This window comes from Rhineura floridana, chromosome 1, assembly GCF_030035675.1.
Source record: "Rhineura floridana isolate rRhiFlo1 chromosome 1, rRhiFlo1.hap2, whole genome shotgun sequence".
Lineage (NCBI taxonomy): Eukaryota > Metazoa > Chordata > Lepidosauria > Squamata > Rhineuridae > Rhineura > Rhineura floridana.
In genome coordinates, this window is record NC_084480.1 from 163076107 (window position 1) to 163096461 (window position 20355).

The 20355-nt window shown below is 46.1% G+C and overlaps 1 protein-coding gene across 5 annotated transcripts in view; it reads right to left on the bottom strand.

The window, feature by feature from the left end:
* Positions 1–20355, bottom strand: part of LOC133363794 (alpha-2-macroglobulin-like protein 1) — a 178864-nt gene that overhangs the window by 47702 nt on the left and 110807 nt on the right. For all 5 annotated transcript variants that reach the window (XM_061583281.1, XM_061583270.1, XM_061583261.1 and 2 more), the window contains exons 20-26: positions 16951–17176; positions 16287–16413; positions 15718–15839; positions 14404–14455; positions 14032–14115; positions 10935–11111; positions 3491–3572 (exon numbers count right to left, since the gene is read on the bottom strand). In XM_061583281.1, the coding sequence (XP_061439265.1) occupies positions 3491–3572; positions 10935–11111; positions 14032–14115; positions 14404–14455; positions 15718–15839; positions 16287–16413; positions 16951–17176 (870 nt within the window). The remainder of the gene's footprint in view (positions 1–3490; positions 3573–10934; positions 11112–14031; positions 14116–14403; positions 14456–15717; positions 15840–16286; positions 16414–16950; positions 17177–20355) is intronic.

Below are 20355 nucleotides of genomic sequence, written 5' to 3' on the forward strand. Positions count from 1 at the left end.
GTTAGCAGATCAGCAATTTCACCTTTGAGTTCTTTGAGAACTCTCAGGTGGATGCCATCCGGGCCCGGTGATTTGTCAGTTTTTATACTGTCCATTAAGCTTAGAACTTCCTCTCTCGTTACCACTATTTGTCTCAGTTCCTCAGAATCCCTTCCTGCAAACGTTAGTTCAGGTTCAGGGATCTGCCCTATATCTTCCACTGTGAAGACAGATGCAAAGAATTCATTTAGCTTCTGTGCAATCTCCTTATCGTTCTTTAGTACACCTTTGACTCCCTTATCATCCAAGGGTCCAATTGTCTCCCTAGATGGTCTCCTGCTTTGAATGTATTTATAGAATTTTTTGTTGTTGGTTTTTATGTTCTTAGCAATGTGCTCCTCAAATTCTTTTTTAGCATCCCTTATTGTCTTCTTGCATTTCTTTTGCCAGAGTTTGTGTTCTTTTTTATTTTCTTCATTCGGACAAGACTTCCATTTTCTGAAGGAAGACTTTTTGCCTCTAAGAGTTTCCTTGACTTTGCTCGTTAACCATGCTGGCATCTTCTTGGCCCTGGTGGTACCTTTTCTGATCTGCGGTATGCACTCCAGTTGAGCTTCTAATATAGTGTTTTTAAACAACTTCCAAGCATTTTCGAGTGATGTGACCCTCTGGACTTTGTTTTTCAGCTTTCTTTTTACCAATCCCCTCATTTTTGTGAAGTTTCCTCTTTTGAAGTCAAATGTGACCATGTTGGATTTTCTTGGCAATTGGCCAGTTACATGTATGTTTAATTTAATAGCACTGTGGTCACTGCTCCCAATCGGTTCAACAACACTTACATCTCGCACCAGGTCCCGGTCCCCACTGAGGATTAAGTCCAGGGTTGCCGTCCCTCTGGTCGGTTCCATGACCAACTGGTCTAGGGAATAGTCATTTAGAATATCTAGAAACTTTGCTTCTTTGTCATGACTGGAACACATATGCAGCCAGTCTATGTCCGGGTAGTTGAAGTCACCCATTACTACCACATTTCCTAGTTTGGATGCTTCCTCAATTTCATATCTCATCTCAAGGTCTCCCTGAGCATTTTGATCAGGGGGACGATAGATCGTTCCCAGTATTAAGTCCCTCCTGGGGCATGGTATCACCACCCACAACGATTCTGTGGAGGAGTCTGCCTCTTTTGGGGTTTCGAGCTTGCTGGATTCAATGCCTTCTTTCACTATAGAGCGACTCCGCCACCAATACGTCCTTCCCTGTCCTTCTGATATAGTTTATATCCAGGGATAACCGTATCCCACTGGTTTTCTCCATTCCACCAGGTCTCCGTTATGCTCACTATATCAATGCTCTCCTCTAAGACCAAGCACTCCAGTTCTCCCATCTTGGTTCGGAGGCTCCTAGCATTAGAATCAGTGCTTGAGTTTTAACTATTTAAATCTTGAATTTATCCCAGCATGAGCATCGATAAGTCTTTCAGTCCCCTCCATCTGAAATGTAATGCCTGGTCTTGCACTGAATGTACCATTGCCAGCCTAAGATCAGCAGGTGAAAGGCCTGCAGAAGCATAACTGCCCCTCCCCAACAGAATCGTCCAGACACGCATCCAGCGCACACACACACCTCCCCCGACTTACGTTTTTCCTCTCCCTTCCTACCTCCTGGCTTTGGGCTGGATCAAAATCACACATCCCCCCTTTTTTGCTTTTTTGGAGGTGTACTAAGGCGGGTAGGGGGTAAAGGCAGAAACATGCCACTTCCTTTATAAAGATACATCATTTTTGTTAAGGGAAGCAAAGTTTGATGCCTATGATACAAGCACTTAAGGCTGCAATCCAATGTCTACTCAGAAGTAAGCTCCATTGGGTTCAGTGGGGCTTACTCCTAGGTAAGTATGTATTGCATTGCAGCCTAAGTCCCCTTTTGCAGCCATTTTACACCTCTGTATATATCTTCACAAGCTTGTGAGATAGGTTGGGCGCAAGGGCATCAAAGGAGCTTCATGGCTGAGTGGGGATTTCAAATCCTTTTTGCTCAAAAACAAAAAAGAAAAAATATGTAGTTATTATGAAGTATTAATAAATAAGCACAACAAATGAATCAGTGCTTGAGTTTTAACTATTTAAGTCTTGAATTTATCCCAGCATGAGCATCTGAACAGAACTGCTATACATCTTAAATCACTTTCAACCCTCCCATCTGAAAGACACTGCCCGGTTGTAGCATTGCCAGCCTAAGATCAGCAGGTGAAAGGCCTGCAGTAACATAACTGCCCCTCCCCAGCAGAAACATCCAGGCTCACACCCAGCAATATGGATCTGCACGCCCCTGCACACACACATCCCCCTCCCCCACCCTCACTTTTTCTCCCTTTCCCTCCCTAACTCTTGGCTTTGGGCTGGATCAAAACCACACACCCCTCCCCCTCTTTTTGGCTTCTTTTAAACAAACCAAGAGTGAGAAAGTTAGCAATACACTTCCTCTTTCTCTGCTCCAAAAGAGTAAAGTACCAACCTGAGGTTTCTAGTTACTGCTTTAGAGTGGGGCTCCTGTGCATGCACACTCGTGCACACACACACAGAATCAGTTGTATGGTATTACATTTGCCTTGTCAGAGTTTTCTGATGATCTTCCTACAGTTGTCATTGAGTTACACACTCACCTGGTAGTAAGCCACACTGAACGCAGTGGGACTTATTTCTGAGTGAGCATGCATATGGGCTGTAAGGCATATTTACTTAGGGGTAGGTCCTCACGGAACAAAAGCGCTCTCTCGCTCTCTCGCTCTCTCACACACACACACACACACACACACACACCTTGAACAACCCCCCCAAACTCCTCCCTGGGGCAAAGGAAAGGAAGCGCTCGCTGGCAGACAACAGCATCTGCAGTACACAGGGACCCATCCACTGCTCCGTGCTTCCCTTCACAACTTTTTTTAAAAGCGAGCCCCAATCACTCCCCCAAAGCTTGCTGCTGGCTGGCAGCCTGAGCTTGCAGTGGTCATAAGAAAGTAAGTACCTGGGCTTCACGCCCGCTCCTCTCCATGTAAACTTCTCTCTCTCAGGTTTTCCTCCACAACAACAAATGGTAGGAGCCAATCAGTGTGCAAGGGGTATCCATGCTAACTGTTTATTGGCTATAGTGACTGCTGACCTCACTGGATTCAAGGCTCATCTCTCCCAAGGCAACCAGGAGCCCTTAGCAATTGCACAACTTGATTGGCTGTAGAGACAGAGGGACTCTAGGAGGGGGCCACCTGCAAAAAAAAGTAACGGGACTGTGTCCCAACACGTCCTACTGCAAAAACACACCTGTAGGCGTATACCTCTTTTATGACAAAAAAGTGCTGGCTAGGAGCAATGGGGGCAGGTAACAGTAGGCAGGGTTGACTGCATCCCTTCCCTTTGCAGTCGACGAGAACAGCAGAGGGCACAATAAAACCACAAGTCTGGATGCCCACGTCACCTGACAGCTGTGATGGGCACCAGCTCTGTTGCTTACTCACCAGGTATTCCCCTCAGCATCACGCTTCCCAAAAGCACTGTAGGAGCCATTGTCATGTTTGTAAAGCAGTTGGCGTTGATATCCTGGAGGAGAGAATGAAGTAGCGCTGTCCATTCTGACTGGTACTCTGTTTGTACTTACATATTTAAGGGATTTAGATTTCACTCTTTAGGTAAAAACCTGACAAAGTGGCCAACAAATTTAAAACAATCAGCATAGAAAACAATATGACAACACAATAGTGTTGGTTTTGACCTATAAAGCCTTACACAGCGCGGGTCCGCAATACCTGGTGGAACGCCTCTCCCGATATGAACCTACCCGTACACTACGTGCAACATCGAAGGCCCTCCTCCGGGTACCGACTCATAAAGAGGCCCGGAGGATGACAACAAGAACTAGGGCCTTCTCAATGGTGGCTATGGAATAGTCTCTCTGACGAGGTGCGCCTGGCACCAACTTTGTTATCCTCTCGGTGCCAGGTTAAAATCTTCCTCTTTTCCCAGGCATTTTAGCATATTTTAGCATATTTTAGCATATTTAGCACATTCTGGTATTCTAAATTTAAATTGTGTAATATGTTTTTAGCTCTGGGGAATTTTTGTGGTGTGTTTGTATTTACGATGTGATTTTATTATATTACTGTATTTTTATATTTATGTTTTACACCGCCCAGAGAGCCGTTGGCTGCGGGGGGTATAGAAATTGAATAAAATAAATAAATAAATAAATAAATACCTGTAGCTGCAGGAAGATTATCCTGAACAGATGCATCAGGGGTACCCCATGTGGTGCCAGATGTTTTGGACCACAACTACCAACATCCTTGCCTGCTGGTGCACTAGATAGGGCTAATGGGAATTTAAGTCCATAACATCTGGAGGGCACCACGTTGGCTACCTCTGAGATACACACATAAACTCAGCATCTAAAAGGCCTGGGGGGAAAACAGTTTGTATGTAGTGCTAAAAAGATAACATGCTCTACACCAAGCAAGCCTCCCTGGGTTTTATTAGGGCAAAGTTTGTAGGTGAGAATGGAAATTGGTACTTATCATGAATTTTTATTTGCAGATTAGGCTGGAGGACATTCTGTAGACACGATGATGCCTCCCTCTGGACGTGATAGGCAGCCTCTTTAGAGCCTTTCACCTCCTCTTCCAGGGGGAGGAGTCATCCTCCCCTCAAGACAGAACTGAGAGAGCAGAGAACTCCTCAACCCCAACACAATACAGTAATACCTCGCATTAACATACTCAATGGGACCAGAGCAAGTACGTAAACCGAAAATGTCCTTAAAGTGAAGCACTACCTTTTAAAACTTTTTCCCCCTCTCCTTCATGCGGAGCCTCAAAGCTCCACGCTAAAGCCTCTGCTGCTGCGCTGCCACGCCTCTCAGCTGATGGTGATTGCGCCTCCCAGCTGATTTGCGGTGGCGCGATCGCATCTATTTCCACCCCCACAGCTAAAGCCTCTGCTGCTGCACTGCGTTTCTGGAGAAATACAGGCATATGGAGCATGTATGTTATAGCGAGGCGACGTTAAGTGAAGCAACGTTAAGCAGGGTATGCCTGTATGAAGAATGTACAAAAATAATTAGCACAAAGCAAAAAAAACCAGGAGGAAAACATAGCAGGACATATACACAAACTAAACATAATGTGTGGTATGTAAGACGCAGACAGAAGCCCTAATCACCATACCCCAAAGATTCCAGAGGGTAGTGCAGAAGGAACAGGGGAGGGGAGAATGTCCTCCAACCTAATCTGCAAATAGAAATTCACGGTAAGTACCAATTTCCATTTTTGCCAGATTAGGTTGGAGGACGTTCTGTAAGCAGGATGTAGCAGAGCAGTGAGCCATACAGGGAAGGTTTCCTCTGTCCCCAAAGTACTGACAAACTACCCTCTGGAGAACATTCCTGCCAAAAGCTGCATCTGCTGATGAAAATGAGTCTATCTTATAATGTTTGGTGAATGTGTGTGGAGATACCCAAGTAGGCGCCCTATAGATCTCCAAAATTGGGAAGCTCCCTTTATAAGCCACTGTAGTGGCTGCCCCCCTCAGGGAATGTGCTGTGACATCCCTAGGGGGATCCTTGCCTAAGGCCCTATATGCCTGAATGATGGCTTCTCTCAACCACCTAGAGATGGATGAAGATGAGACCTTGTGGCCTTTCAAAGGACCAGAAAAAGCTATGAACAAGCTTCCGACTTTCTATAACACCAGCGTCCTATCAAGGTAAAACTGTAGGGCACGTCTCACAGAATCCCATCTGTGCTCCTGATGGCATGAAGGAATAGGACAAAAAGAGGGAAGGATCACCTCCTGGGACCTGTGAAAAACTGAGTTCACTTTTGGAATAAAACCCGGATTGGGGTGCAGGACAACCTTTCCTGATGGAAAATGCAGAATTGAGGGTCAGAGGAAAGAGCCGCCAACTCAGAGACTCTATGTGCTGAAGTGATTGCAACCAGAAAAACCATCTTAAGGTCACAAATTGCTAGAGGTTTGAAGGGAGAACCAGTTAATGTGGACAAAGTCGGGAACCTGTGACCCACAAGGGGCGAAATCAACATCACCCCTTTAATGAACCTCTTATACAGGTGATGGGAGGACAGAGACTTACCTCCTCCAAAAGAAAGGACACTGCTGAGCACTGCCACCTGTTATGGTATTAACACTTAAATCCCCATCAACTCCAGCCTGCAAGAACTTCAAGTTATCAGGTCTTTGGATAGAGTGCTGCTCTGCTTGTTTATCTAAGATTTTGCTGAGGTGTTGTCTGTTCTGATGAGGATATGCACCCCCAAGATCCACGGACAGAAAGCGCATAATGCCAGACGGATGGCCCATAACTCCAAGACATTGATGTGCATTTCCATTTCCCTCGTAGACCATGTGCCTTGGACAGTCTGGGTTCCCATGTGGGCTTCCCAACCAAATAGGCTGACATCTGTTGTGACAGCCAGGCGATGCAGTTCCTCCAAATCTGCACCTGCAGCAAGATATTGCGGTGCCATCCACCACCCAAGGTCCTTCTTCAGCATCAACTTTTTCCATTGGGTTATGAGCACCTGAAAAGGTAGGAGGAAGTGTAGAGTCCTTGAGCGGAACAGTGCCCACTTGGTTAGATTGTATGAGGAGACCATCAGGCCCTCTAGCTGGGCTAAGACCATGAGATCCACCAGTCTGAGCTCAGAACCTGGGACACATTGTATTCATGGAGACTCTCTCTGGAGTGAGATACATCTGTAACTGAGTGATGTCCAGTAGAACCCCCAGGTGTGTGATCACCTGGGATGGATACAGCAAGCTCGTCTCTCAATTCACAACAAAACCTAGGTCTTGTAGACAGTTCAGGGTGACCCTTGTGTCTCCTCTGCAGTTGTCCTCTGAGGGAGCATGGACCAGAATGTTGTTGAGATAGGGGCAGATTCTTTTTAAGGCCATCTTTCACTTCCTTGGAAATATCAGCTGCAGAACCCATTTCTTCTGCCCACATGAATGTGACCAAAGAGAACACTGAGGCAGTGGTGGCGGCCCTGAATACCACAGTGTCTGCCACAAAGCTTCTTCAAAGGGCCCCCTCAACCCTTTTGTCGCATGGATCCTTGGATCCTCCCTCCCCTTCCAAGGGAATGACCAAAGAGCAAGCTAAGGCTGCCACCAGCAGGTCCACGACTGGAAAGCGCAGCTGTTGCATGATTGAGTCTGAGAGGGTATAATGACTCTTAGCTTAGAGACCAACTTGGCCTTACTGGAGTTGGCCCACTCAGCCTTCCAGGCTATGTCAAACTGTTAAGGAAAAGGAACTTTTAGAGGGGCTGATGTTGCAGCAGAAAAGCCTTCTTGGCCCCAGATGCACTAGACTACAGAGCGGGGGTGGAGGAGGCCTTGCCTTCCTCAGTCAGCTGTAGAACCCGGCATGTATTGGCTAAAAGTGACTGAAAAAATTCAGATGAGAAAAGGCAGGGTTGAAATGGTACAGCCTCCCCTTCCTCATCTTAAAGCACACCTTCCTCATTGGTTGATTTGGTTGGGGGAGAGTCCAAATCAGAGAGCTCCCCCTTGTCAACCAAAGCAATGGCCATGCCCCCTGGAGTGTGAGATATACCGTTCTCTGACAGCAAGGTCTGAGAACACCCCTGAAGTGCCTCCTGCGCTGCTGGCCTTGGGCTATGTATAGGAATCAACGGAGAAGGCACTTCCTGCCAAGTATGTATTTGAACCTCAGCCACCCCTTGACTAGGCTGGGGCTGGGACCCTGTTCTAGCCCATTTGGCAGCTGGTTCCCATCTGGGGGGGAGACAGACTGACTAGAAAAGGACCTGGAATAAGGAAAACCTCCAGAACTGTCAGTGCTACTGGATCTCTGGTGTTTCCCCCTCCTCCGCTTTTTAGATCTATGACTCGCTCTGATGTCCATGTTTCAACCTTTTCTGGTGGCACCCTCTGGAGGAGGAGTATCCCCTTTTACTGGGAATTATGTATTTCCTCCAAACTAAAGGACTTAATCCAAGAGAGAAACTTTGGAAATTATCCCATGCTGGGAAAGGCCCATGGGGACTGAGAAGAGAAGGGTTCACTCACCCCCACGCTGGTCATGCTAGGGGATGACAACACCACCTCTCTCTGACGCCTGCCATTCTGAAGCCTTATCTGAACCAGAGAAGTGCAGGAGATCACTGAAGTAGTTGGAGAGGCCATAATCCAACCAATTTCTCCCTCCCTCCCTCCCTCCGTTCTTTTACCCAACCCCACAAGGGAAATGAAAAGAAAAAATGGCAGGAAACTGTCACCAGACTGCGTGCTCACTGGCTGTGGCTGAAGACACTGCAGTACCTCCAGACTAATGTCTTTGCACTGCGGATGCGTAACCAAGGTGAGAGCTGTGGGGGAGGGGTTGAGGCGATCCCACTCATAGCAGAGAGTTGCAAGATCTCACCTTACAGCGGAGCTATGGGCCAGTAGGAATTGAGTGCACACATGAACCCATGTGTCTAGGCCAAACTGGCAGTCCTGCTCGATGGAGATTGCAGGACCTGCCCAGCTCCCCCAATGCACCTAAAACTGGAGCAATCAGTTGTGCAGGCCCAAGCAGTGCTTCGTGCAAAAACAAAATGGCAGTCCTGCTCGACAGTGATTGCAGGACCCGCCAACCCCAGCTAACAAGTCTCCATGAAGCCTACAGGGGAAGGAGGAAGATCGTGCAGCGCTTGCTCATAATTAGCGATCCCGTTGGATGTTGGTTGTGGGATCCGCCAAACCCCTTCCTTATCAAGGGGTTATGTTTTTTTGAAGGGGAAACAGGAAGGGCGAAAAGGGGTTACCAACAAGGGAGAACACCACCACCACCCCAAACAGACAGCCACAAACACTCAAACAAGGAAGAAGAGAAAGAGCAATAAAAATGGAAAAGAAAAAAGGGAAGGCTCAGACACTGGAATTTTCTTTCCAAAGGAAAAGACCCTACCACTTTCCAGCTGAGGCAAGGGAGGTCTGGAGGGTGGGACCACTACTCCCCCTGGAAGAGGAGGCAAAAGGCTCTAAAGACCCTGCATATCATGTCCAGAGGGAGGCTTCATCCTGTCTAAAATCCTAATCTATGAGACACTGGCAGTCAAAAGATTTGGCTGGTTATATTTCAAATTAATGCATACAATTCAGTCTTCCCCTAACTTTACCCAATTGTCTTTGCTATCTTCAATAAATCTTTTATGTTGTATCATTTTGGCATGTTCAAAGCGCTTCATGATGACCTTTTAAGCTTTGTCAGTATCATTACTCCCATATTGCAATTGGCGGGGGGGGGAGGGGAGGTATGAGGCTGAGAGATATTGACTTGTGAATTTATCCCAGAGGCAAGATTTAAACATGGGCTTCCTAGTTCCTAGAAGACTATCCATCTCTTAGCCACTATGCTGCACCAGTCTTATTGGGATCTGGCCATTGTGTGGCTATGAGGGGGCACTGAAGGAAAACCTCTCAGGGAGCAATTTAATTCTTCCTATAACTTCTTCATGCAGCCTAGAAGAGCTGGGGCATGCACTACTCTTCTTGTCTCTCAGTAAACAGAGAGAGAGAGACTGGCAAAAGCTTCTAATATGCATCCTTCTAACGTAGAGCAGCTGGGAGAGATGCCCAAGAAAAAGTATGTGAAAACTTGTTCATGCTCGTTTTGGAGAACTGCTGGACTGCAGCACATCAAGCTACCAAAGGGGTGCCAAACACATACACACTTAATCAGGGCTGGCTCCAGGTTTAAGGGGCCTTTTGGTGGCTCTTCTCCATTTAGTAGGCAGGTACCCCAAATGGTGCTGGGACGAGCTGCCATTTTAAATGTATCACAATGCTGCAAGTGACACTGTGTCAGAGGTTTTCTGAGAAATTTAAGTGACAGCTAGACTCAATTGTCTAGAGTACTAGGATAGATTAAAAAAAAAAGAAAGAGGTGCCTATGCAGGCGTCAAGTGATGGGCCCAGGCAGCTCCCAAGGCTGCCAAGGTCTGATGGCAGCAGCCCTGGGCTCAGTTTTAGAAAGAAGGTGTAAATTCCATACTTTCCATGCAGGAAAAAAAAATCTTGCTTTGTGAAAAGAAATCCATTGGATGATATTAAATACTAGTCCTACTCAGAGCAGACCCACTGAAGTTCATAGATATGACTAATTTAGATTTATTAATTTCAGTGGGCTTACTCTGAACATGACTAGCATTGAATACAACCCATAGTTACCAGAGAAACCAACATAGTGCAGCATACTATTTCCAATCTCAGTATTCTTTGTTTAGGGGTACATGAGAGGCAGATCTGATTAATCAAATGAATAGTGCTTCTTTTTTCTGTTATCAAAATCTGGAAGGACAGATCCTACTTCCTCCTTTACAACCATGATAGAAGAATCTCCTAATAACTCCTAATATCAATGCTTTTCTTAAAAACACCGATTCACATGGTGTAGCTAGCACACAGTGAACATAAACTGTCTGTATCTGTGCAGTGTGCTGTTAATCCCAACTTGCAACAAAAGTAGCAGTTTATGAACTGGGGCTCAAAAGCTGCATTCATCAGCTATCTGATAGCAATTAAAATGGACCAAGTGATAGGATAAATGTGGACTGGAGAAATTATATAACAACGTCAGCACATACCAAAGGATGAACAGAACCATCACACCCAGAGCACAACTGACTCTGAGGGCCAATGTGCCATGTAAACTCTACTCCCAGTCATAACTCTTTCATCTATGAAGAACAATCTCAAACAGATCCTATAAAAAACAAGTTGTCTCCTGCAAAGCCACCTTCTAGTTGTATGTAGTAGCATATTCCATGGCTATACTCAAAACATTCTCCTCTGGTCTTGCAGCCTTTAGCTGTCCACACAGTCCTTGCCTTGAACCCCTTACTTAAGCAGCACTCCAAGAAGAAAGGCTCTACTCACCACTCTGTAGGAATTCTATCGTGTTCTTTTTGAAGGGGGGAGCTGCCTGGTTCGTCTTCTCCAAGTACTGGAGTATAAAAATGTTGGGAACAAATTTCATCAAGTTTTGCTCACCGCAGCCGAGGGGTATCTGAACCAGGCGGTCTATGTGTTCTAATGAGGTGCCCAAAATGTCTCCTAAATGTTGGGAAAAAAATTATTATTATCATCATCATCATCAGATGGAGGACTGAGAATAATAGAAAATGGCTTCTCTAAGGCCACCTGAGGCAGAGCCAAGTCTTGAATCAGAGATTTTCCTATTTCTAATGTCTTAGCTACAGGATGCTACATTTTTGCCAAAATAGATTTCAGTCCCAAATTCTGTTTTAAGTTCAACTCTCCATAGCCTATAGATGGCAACTTTTTTCAAAATGCTGGAGCCAGACTAAGTTCATCAGCTAGAAATCTATGACATAAGTTAGACCAGTGGTCCTCAACCTGTTTTGCTCCATTCCCCCCTTTCACCATTGTTCAGAATATAATTCCCCCCTCCCCAAGATAGTCTCTCGTAGCGTGTTGACGTTTCGCGAGTGACGGTGGTGTTTCTCGTGAGAGAAAAATTTCTTAGTTTATATTATAACAGAATTTCTTGGAGCACTTTCTGGTCTTCAAATAATAATCTAATTTTGCAAATGAAAATAATGCTGCATGTTCAAGAATCGATTTTAATCTGTGACATTCAATAAACTTTATTGAATGTCGCAGATTAAATTAAAAACAAACTACAATTTTACAGATTGTACATAACCTACAGGACATCACACTTTGCTGAATAGTGGTCCCAATTCCCCCCCGGAACCCTAAAATTCCCCCCCGGGGGGGAATTCCCCCCTTGTTGAGAACCCATGAGTTAGACACTCACGACTTAACATATGGTGCATGGATTCATGGGAACAAAGTTCAACTAACTACCCATCTGGACTACATTTAGACTTCAGAGGAAATGGAAAAGGCTAGATCTTTTGAAACTGATTAATCAGTGACAGGCATGTGCTTTGGAATTCAGATGACCTACAGCATCTGCATGTACTAAAAAAAATGTTTCCCGGTGGTGGCACCGCAAAAGGAATACGGGCTCAGATGTAAAATTGGAAACTCTAGCTGCAAGTATTACTTTATTCTGCAAAAGACTGTCATGCACCAGATTCTGAAACAGGTGTGACAGTAAACAGACTATAAAAGCTTCCTTTTAAACATCAGTTTATTTACTAACACAGAGGAAAGAAAGTTAGCGTACCCTAAAAAAAAATAAAAAATAAAGCATCCCCTAGGGTCAAAACAAGGACAGTGATTTACCCAGGAAACGAAACATAAGCGACAGCAAAAGGTTTTCATCGTCATAGATATATCTGGGCTCACCTGAAGGCTGCTATTTAGGAAAAGTGGGGTGGAATGGGCCCCTCATGTGTTAAACCACATGTAAGTATTTACCAAGAGCATCTGTATCTCTGGTATAATGAAGTGTAAAAATGAACCACAATAAACATTCTTAGAATAAATGTTTTTGCTATTTAATCCTGAAAATATCCAATGGAAGGTCTTTAACCATTGGTATGACCTTGGCCCCCAAGATTTATTTGTACACCATCCCCTGAAGTCTGAAAAGGTACTTCTCTTTAACAAATCTGTGACTCCCTTCTCCTTTACTCCTGCTACTGTAATTCTTTCCCCAGAACAAAGGGAGACACATGCAGCCATTTTCCATTCATTTGTTAAAAACAGTTTGATGTAAACACATCTTCAGGCCAGCCAGCTATTATGGCGAGTCTTAGCAACTAAGTAAGAAATGAAAAAATGGATGACATTCTGGACCACATGAGGAGTGGGAAATCAATGCCAAATACTCTGAAAACAATGGGAGCCAGAATTACACCATAGTAACTTGCACTACAGCTTAAAGTTAAGTCTCCACATCTCTCATGTGGCTGGGGAAAGAACTCTTAGTCTGATGTTTTTTGCCAAGGCATATTTCCTCACCAGGAGAGCCAGTGTGGTGTAGTGGTTAAGGTGTTGGACTACGACCTGGGAGACCAGGGTTCGAATCCCCACATAGCCATGAAGCTCACTGGGTGACCTTGGGCCAGTCACTGCCTCTCAGCCTCATAAAAACCCTATTCATAGGGTCGCCATAAGTCGGAATCGACTTGAAGGCAGTACATTTAAGAACATAAGAAGAGCCTGCTGGATCAGGCCAGTGGCCCATCTAGTCCAGCATCCTGTTCTCACAGTGGCCAACCAGGTGCCTGGGGGAAGCCCGCAAGCAGGACCCGAGTGCAAGAACACTCTCCCCTCCTGAGGCTTCCGGCAACTGGTTTTCAGAAGCATGCTGCCTCTGACTAGGGTGGCACAGCACAGCCATCATGGCTAGTAGCCATTGATAGCCCTGTCCTCCATGCATTTGTCTAATCTTCTTTTAAAGCCATCCAAGCTGGTGGCCATTACTGCATCTTGTGGGAGCAAATTCCATAGTTTAACTATGCGCTGAGTAAAGAAGTACTTCCTTTTGTCTATCCTGAATCTTCCAACATTCAGCTTCTTTGAATGTCCACGAGTTCTAGTATTATGAGAGAGGGAGAAGAACTTTTCTCTATCCACTTTCTCAATGCCATGCATAATTTTATACACTTCTATCATGTCTCCTCTGACCCGCCTTTTCTCTAAACTAAAAAGCCCCAAATGCTGCAACCTTTCCTCGTAAGGGAGTCGCTCCATCCCCTTGATTATTCTGGTTGCTCTCTTCTGAACCTTTTCCAACTCTATAATATCCTTTTTCAGATGAGGCGACCAGAACTGTACACAGTATTCCAAATGCGGCCGCACCATAGATTTATACAACGGCATTATGATATCAGCTGTTTTATTTTCAATACCTTTCCTAATTATCGCTAGCATGGAATTTGCCTTTTTTGCAGCTGCTGCACACTGGGTCGACATTTTCATCGTGCTGTCCACTACAACACCGAGGTCTCTCTCCTGGTCGGTCACCGCCAGTTCAGACCCCATGAGCGTATATGTGAAATTCAGATTTTTTGCATTTACATTTACATTTCCTCACCAATGGCAGAGATGGTGGCTTGGCCAGAGTCCTTCACAACAGCTTCAGGCAGCTTTAGAGAAACCTCATCCAGAACTGTGTCCCCTGAGGGGAGACAAAGACCAGGAATTAATACAATTTAATACACTAATCAAGTTGCAGTAGTCTGCATATAGCAAGGATAAGACAAGGAGCTTGCCAACTCAGAAAGCCTGCTTTTCACAACCCTGCTCTCTCAGCTGTCTTTCCCTCCTCCACTCCACTTGGTAGTGTCTTCTGCATCATGCTATTGCCCTTGGGAAGAGAGACATCCCCAGCTCAATGACAATTATAGCAACACTCGCTCCATGTTGTCTCCGAGCCGTCCCAGGAAGGGATGAAGCCCAACCATACCTGAGGAGCAGAGGAATACATTGTGGGTCTCTTCTTCCAGGATGCCTTCCGGCTGTGGGAGGAAAAAAGTGTTGTGGTGTAAATTTGTTAAGCAGAGAATAACAGTGGTCTGAAATGTGTGTGTGCCAGCGTGTGCGTGCGTTTACCTAAGAAAGCAGGCTTTTACTCTGCATTGAGATCACTGAGACTTAAGACTTAGTAAAATAAGAAAAGCTACGCCCAGGCTTGGGAATTGCCCTCATGGCTAGGAGAGAGAGAGAGAGAGCAGAGACAAAGGTGTCTCCTCTGCTCCCACAAGACACAGAGATGGCCACCAGCTTGGACGGCTTTAAAAGAAGATTAGACAAATGCATGGAGGACAGGGCTATCAATGGCTATTAGCCATGATGGCTGTGCTCTGCCACCCTAGTCAGAAGCAGCATGCTTCTGAAAACCAGTTGCCGAAAGCCTCAGGAGGGGAGAGTGTTCTTGCACTCGGGTCCTGCTTGCGGGCTTCCCCCAGGCACCTGGTTGGCCACTGTGAGAACAGGATGCTGGACTAGATGGGCCACTGGCCTGATCCAGCAGGCTCTTCTTATGTTCTTATGTTCTCTCTCTTGGACAGTGGAGAAGAGAAGAGAGGAAAGGGGGGAAGGAGGAGGGGCAGATAAGCTTCCCTTAAGACATAAGTCTAACAACGGAAGGAAGTCAGAGCATCACAGGTAAAGGTAATCAAGCCTATCCATCAGGAGGACCCTAACTCTATCTCCCTTCTGAAACATAAACAAAAGAACAAAACAGGAGTTGCTCTTGCTCCACTTCCAACACAAAGAATCATGGGTTCTTCTGGGGCTGCTCTCTCAGAGGAATCTCCCTCTATATTCCCCGCCTTTCTCCTGCTCCATGTAAGAGCTCTCTCAACTGCCAGGCCTTCTGACTGAGCACAGCATTGCTTTGTTTTGGCCAAAGAAGAGGAGCCATCTACCTGGCTGACCTGGCCTTAGACCAGGAAATGCAGTGGTTCTGCAAAATCCAATGTCACTCTCCTTCCCGGGCTGTCAGTAAATGATTTCCCGTAGAAGTTGTTTATGAGAGATTCCTTTCTCAGAGTTCTGGATCAGTTGTCATACTGTACATTTAAAGCACTCTTTATACCCCTTATACCAGTCATGGCTTTTCCTAAAGGATCCTGGGAACTGTAGTTTGTTAAGGATGCTGAGTTGTTAGGAGTCTCATCACAGAACTACAGTTTCCAGCACTCTTAACAAACTACAGTTCCCAGGATTCTCTGGGGGGAGCCATGACTGGTATAAGTGCTGATGGCCACGTACTGACCTTGACAAGCAGGGCTTTTACCACCGTGTCTGACCTGCCTCGCGCAGGCGTTGTGGAGATCTTGTTGCCACACAGATGATGCGTCTCCTCTGCCTCGGCAGTTATCGAGAAGTTGACGTGCCCTAAAGGAATGCAAACATGGCAGAGATCAGTGAGTGCTGGAATCTCAGCCAAGTGTCCAGTGTGAGGGCGAGTGGCTGCTTTTATGCAGTGGGATAGAGCCTCCCCTCCCAGCAACATTTCTGCCACCATGCCCACATTGCCTCCTGTCTCTCTGCAGACTGATGCCATGGATGGAGGTCAGAGCATGGAGGGTTCAAGGCTTCTTGAATGGAGATGGACCCCACCCCTGTCTTCCAGTCCCCAGATCTGCACTAATGGCAAAGCTGCCACCAACACAAGCTGACATAATTAACTAATTAATCCAACATAAACACCCATTTGTTTTGCTGAGTGTTCACGGATGACAAGGTATTTGGGGTGGAAAGGGTGATGCACATGGGAGGCTCAACAACACAGGCCTCCTCACCCCTCCCTTACTCCCACCCCCTCAGGCGCCTCAACCTCACCAAGCTGAGTGGCCGTCACATTCCAGGAAAAGGTCTGGGCCTCGTCAGCACAGAGGCAGGTTTCCAACTGGCAGGCTGGACATGGCTTCACCTCCACGTCTTGAGACTGCAGCAGCTTGACTCTCACCTGGGTGGTGCAAAGAAACAACATGCATGAGACAGGCAGGAGTCCAGGGCAAGTGGCAAGCATTCAGGGAAGAGACAAAGGCAAGGCTTGATGTGGGCTTGTGCCAGGAGAACCAGACACCTGTGCTTGAGGCTGCCCCACAACTGGTAGAGACAGGATGCTGAGCGATGTGGACTGGAGTGGTGCCCAGAAAGATCTTGGCAAGTGAGTTTTCATGTTGCTTTTTGGGCACCGCATTTATGCCTGCAAGGAATGTCCCCCTTAGATGGGAATTTAAAAGTGGATGGTTTGGTCCTCTGAAACAAACCCGCAAACACTATTGCTCTGTATGCCTCTCATGCCGTTCTTCACCCTGCTGCTTGCAACACGTTGCGGCCTGGATTGTGTATGAGGGGAAGAGGACTGGAGCAGTAGCTCAATGTCCTATGGGGCTTGGTAGTGGATTGGACTTGGTGGCTTTCTGGCCCCTTCTAATCTCTCGCAGCTCTAAGGCTGTGTGATATATGTGGGAGACTCAGACAAGGAATGGGCACTCACCTGGATACAGTCCTTGAGGTAATTGAAGACAGTGGCCTTTAGCTGGAAAGTCTCTCCACGGATCACGGAATATGGCAGCGCTAGATCCACAAAAAAAGGCTGGAAGACCCGGAGCGTGGCTTGTCGGGAGAGTCCAAAGCCAACGTCTGCCACACAGAATGCATCAGCGTTCCATTCTGTGATAGTGTCTGGAATTGTGACTGAGTGAATTGCTTTCCCCTCCTCGCTGAAGAACAAGAAGATAGTTGACTCCCTCAGTGACAACAAAACTACAAATCAGTTTTCTGAGGGCTGAAGTTACATTTTGAAAGCAAAACCAGGCTCCAGACTATGTAACCGTAGCACAGGTAAACCTGGTTCAGAAAACCATCCAACTGATTTTGGAGGCACCATAAGCCTAACTTTGTTATTGCCTTTTCAAAGTGGCTGGGCAGGAAAATTGTCATATATGGACTTTCATTTCTAGAAGCATTTCTAGAATGCTCCACAAAATGGCTTCTCTAAGTCCTTCACTTGTTGGTCTCACAAAGCAAGACAGGCCTCAAGAGGACATGAGAAACCCTCAGTCCACTCTATGTGTATTACAGCATTCAGACTGACGGTCCCATTTTTACTGATAATTTGCGGCTAGGGAGAAACAGAAGAGTCTCCTACCTTTATGGATTTTTTTCACTTTCCTTCCCCCCTTATTATACATCCATACTACAGCCAGCATGGATTTTTCACATTCCACAGTGTTAAACTGAAAATACCCTCATGCCAGTCTGCTGCTTCCCATAAGCTCATTTCAAAACAAAACCTTACAAAACCTACAGTCCTGAACTCAGAAACGCTTGCTTAACGATACTCTAGGTTTTTATGGCGATACACACAACAGTCAGAGACAATTGAGAGTTCAAAGTGAAAAACAAGAGAAAAAAATCCAGACCCCTGTTGGACTTTTTTCTGTCAGTGGTCTCATAATTTGTTGAAATTAATTAAAAATCAGCCATGTTCACAGAGTGCCTGTAATCCTATTACAGTAGGACCCCACTCATACGGCAGGTTATGTTCCAAGCCCCCGTCGAAAAGCGAAAACCGCCAGAAAGTGGGGCCCTACTGTATTCCAGCCCCCGTGCTCCAGCTGACAGCGATCAGCTGTAGTGAACGATCAGCTGTAGCGTGGGGAACTCCAGCCACTGCGCTCCAGCTGACAGTGATCAGCTGTAGCGTGAGAGTTTCCCGCGCTCCAGCTGATCACTGTCAGCTGGAGCGCGGCGGCTGGAGCTCCCCGCATTCCAGCTGATCACCCCACCGGCGCTGCCGTATTAGCGGAAGACCAAAAAGCAGGACCCTACTGTACTGACCTTGCCTTGTACTCTGTCCTTCATCTTCTGCAATTTAAAGGTTAAAAAAAGCCTGGCTGATTTTTAATTAATTTAAGAAATTTAACACTTAAGCCTATTATTACGTCAGGCATGCTCAGTAAGAAGCAACTGTCAGTGTTCTAAAAGCCAGACTCACAGCTGTTTAGCTTGGCTAATCAGGGGGACACACCCAGGCCAGACAGTTATTACCATTTAGGCAATCCTGGCTTCCTCCAAAATATCCTGGGAAGTGTAGTTTGTGAAGGATGCTGAGAGGAAACTCCTATTCCCTTGACAGAGCTCCAGTGGCCCACTGAACTCAGTAAGCAATAATCAATCCATTCTCAGCAAACTTGCACAGGATCCCATTTCTTACCTCCCGGATTAAAAAGCAGAGAATTCACTAATAGGCAAAAAAAACCCTCTTGTGGTTTAAGAACATACCTATAGCCATCGGATACTGTATATTCCGGTGTATAAGACGACTGGGCGTATAAGACGACCCCCAACTTTTCCAGTTAAAATATAGAGTTTGGGATATACTCGCCGTATAAGACTACCCCTGCTTATGACATGCCATTCTTGCCTTCGTATCGAACAAGTTTGTTATTCCAGATAGCAGTTTCTTGTTTTTTGTTTGTGTATTCGTTTCCCAGAGTGTGAAGGTTTTGTTATCTGTCTATCCTATGTTTCTTCCTTCCCTCTGTCTTGTGTTTGACATTGTTTGTCTCGTTGTTCCTGGGGAATTCCTTGGGGGGGGCCCTCCCTTCCCTGATCCTTTCCCCCAGAACTTTAGCCTACGGTTCCCAGAGATACCGCGGCTGCGGTTCTCTCTCTCTAAGGCGGCTGTCTTAGTCTCCTTTTGTTAAGGGAGCTTACGGCTTTCCTTCTCACCCAGCGGCACTCCTCCGCCCTCGTTTAGCCTCGCAGGAGCCGCTGCTCTCTGCCGGTCCTAACGGCGATTCCAGGAGACCGTGGCTGCAACTCTCCCTCGCTCAGCAGGCGGCCGCAAGTCTAATCGAGAGCTTCCGATCGCGGCTCTCCGCCTCGCACCGCCTCGCTCTCTCCCTTTTATCGCCGCCTATTTCGGCGGCCCCAGAGCCTACAGCTGCGGATCTTTCCCTTGCTCTGCCTCCCCCTCCCTCCGGCTTTCTCCGCGGCAGTTAATTATGCCGTGACGACCATTGAAGCCTGTGGCTGCGGCTCCGTTTAAATTTGTAGTCCAGCAATGCCCACTCTTGCGAAATAACTACCGTATATTCTGGCGTATAAGACGACTGGGCGTATAAGACGACCCCCAACTTTTGAGAAGATTTTCCTGGGTTAAAAAGTCATCTTATACGCCGGAATATATGGTATCAAACTTTTAAAAGCAGGGAAAACGGGCACCAGGGGAGCAAGAGACCGGAACTCCTCTCTGAGATATTGTACTGCCCTACAAATTTGTCAAAATACAAACACTATTTGGGTTAGTCTTTCACAGTCTAATCCACTTCCTGTGTAGCTTGGAAGAATTTGGTAACATGTGCCTCTGAGCATATGGTGAGTGGTGGCAACACCTGCAATCAGTCGAAACAGAAACATGATATGTGCTATGCTGATCTTGTTTTAGCAGGAAGGATGCAACATTATTAAGTTCAGATACAGTTCAGATAGTCACTTTAAATATGTTTGATTTACTTTGCAATTTTACTGAAGGTTCCTATAGTAAATCATTTTCTTTTGCTTCTGTTTCTGTGAATATGTGAAGTACAGCAACACTTTACCACACTAAAAAACTCTAAAAACAATTGTGGAATAATGGCACTGACTATTCTGCAGAATAGCCTCCAATAGACCAGAGCTTGGAAAAGTTACTTTTTTGAACTGCAACTCCCATCAGCCCAATCCAGTGGCCATACTGGCTGGGGCTGATGGGAGTTGTAGTTCAAAAAAGTAACTTTTCCAACCTCTGCAATAGACATGAGGATGTTGGTGTGTGCGGTTGTTGCGTGAGAGCACACATGGTCAATGGTCAAGAAACATCACAGAGGCAATAGATCTTGTTAAGAGTCCTTTT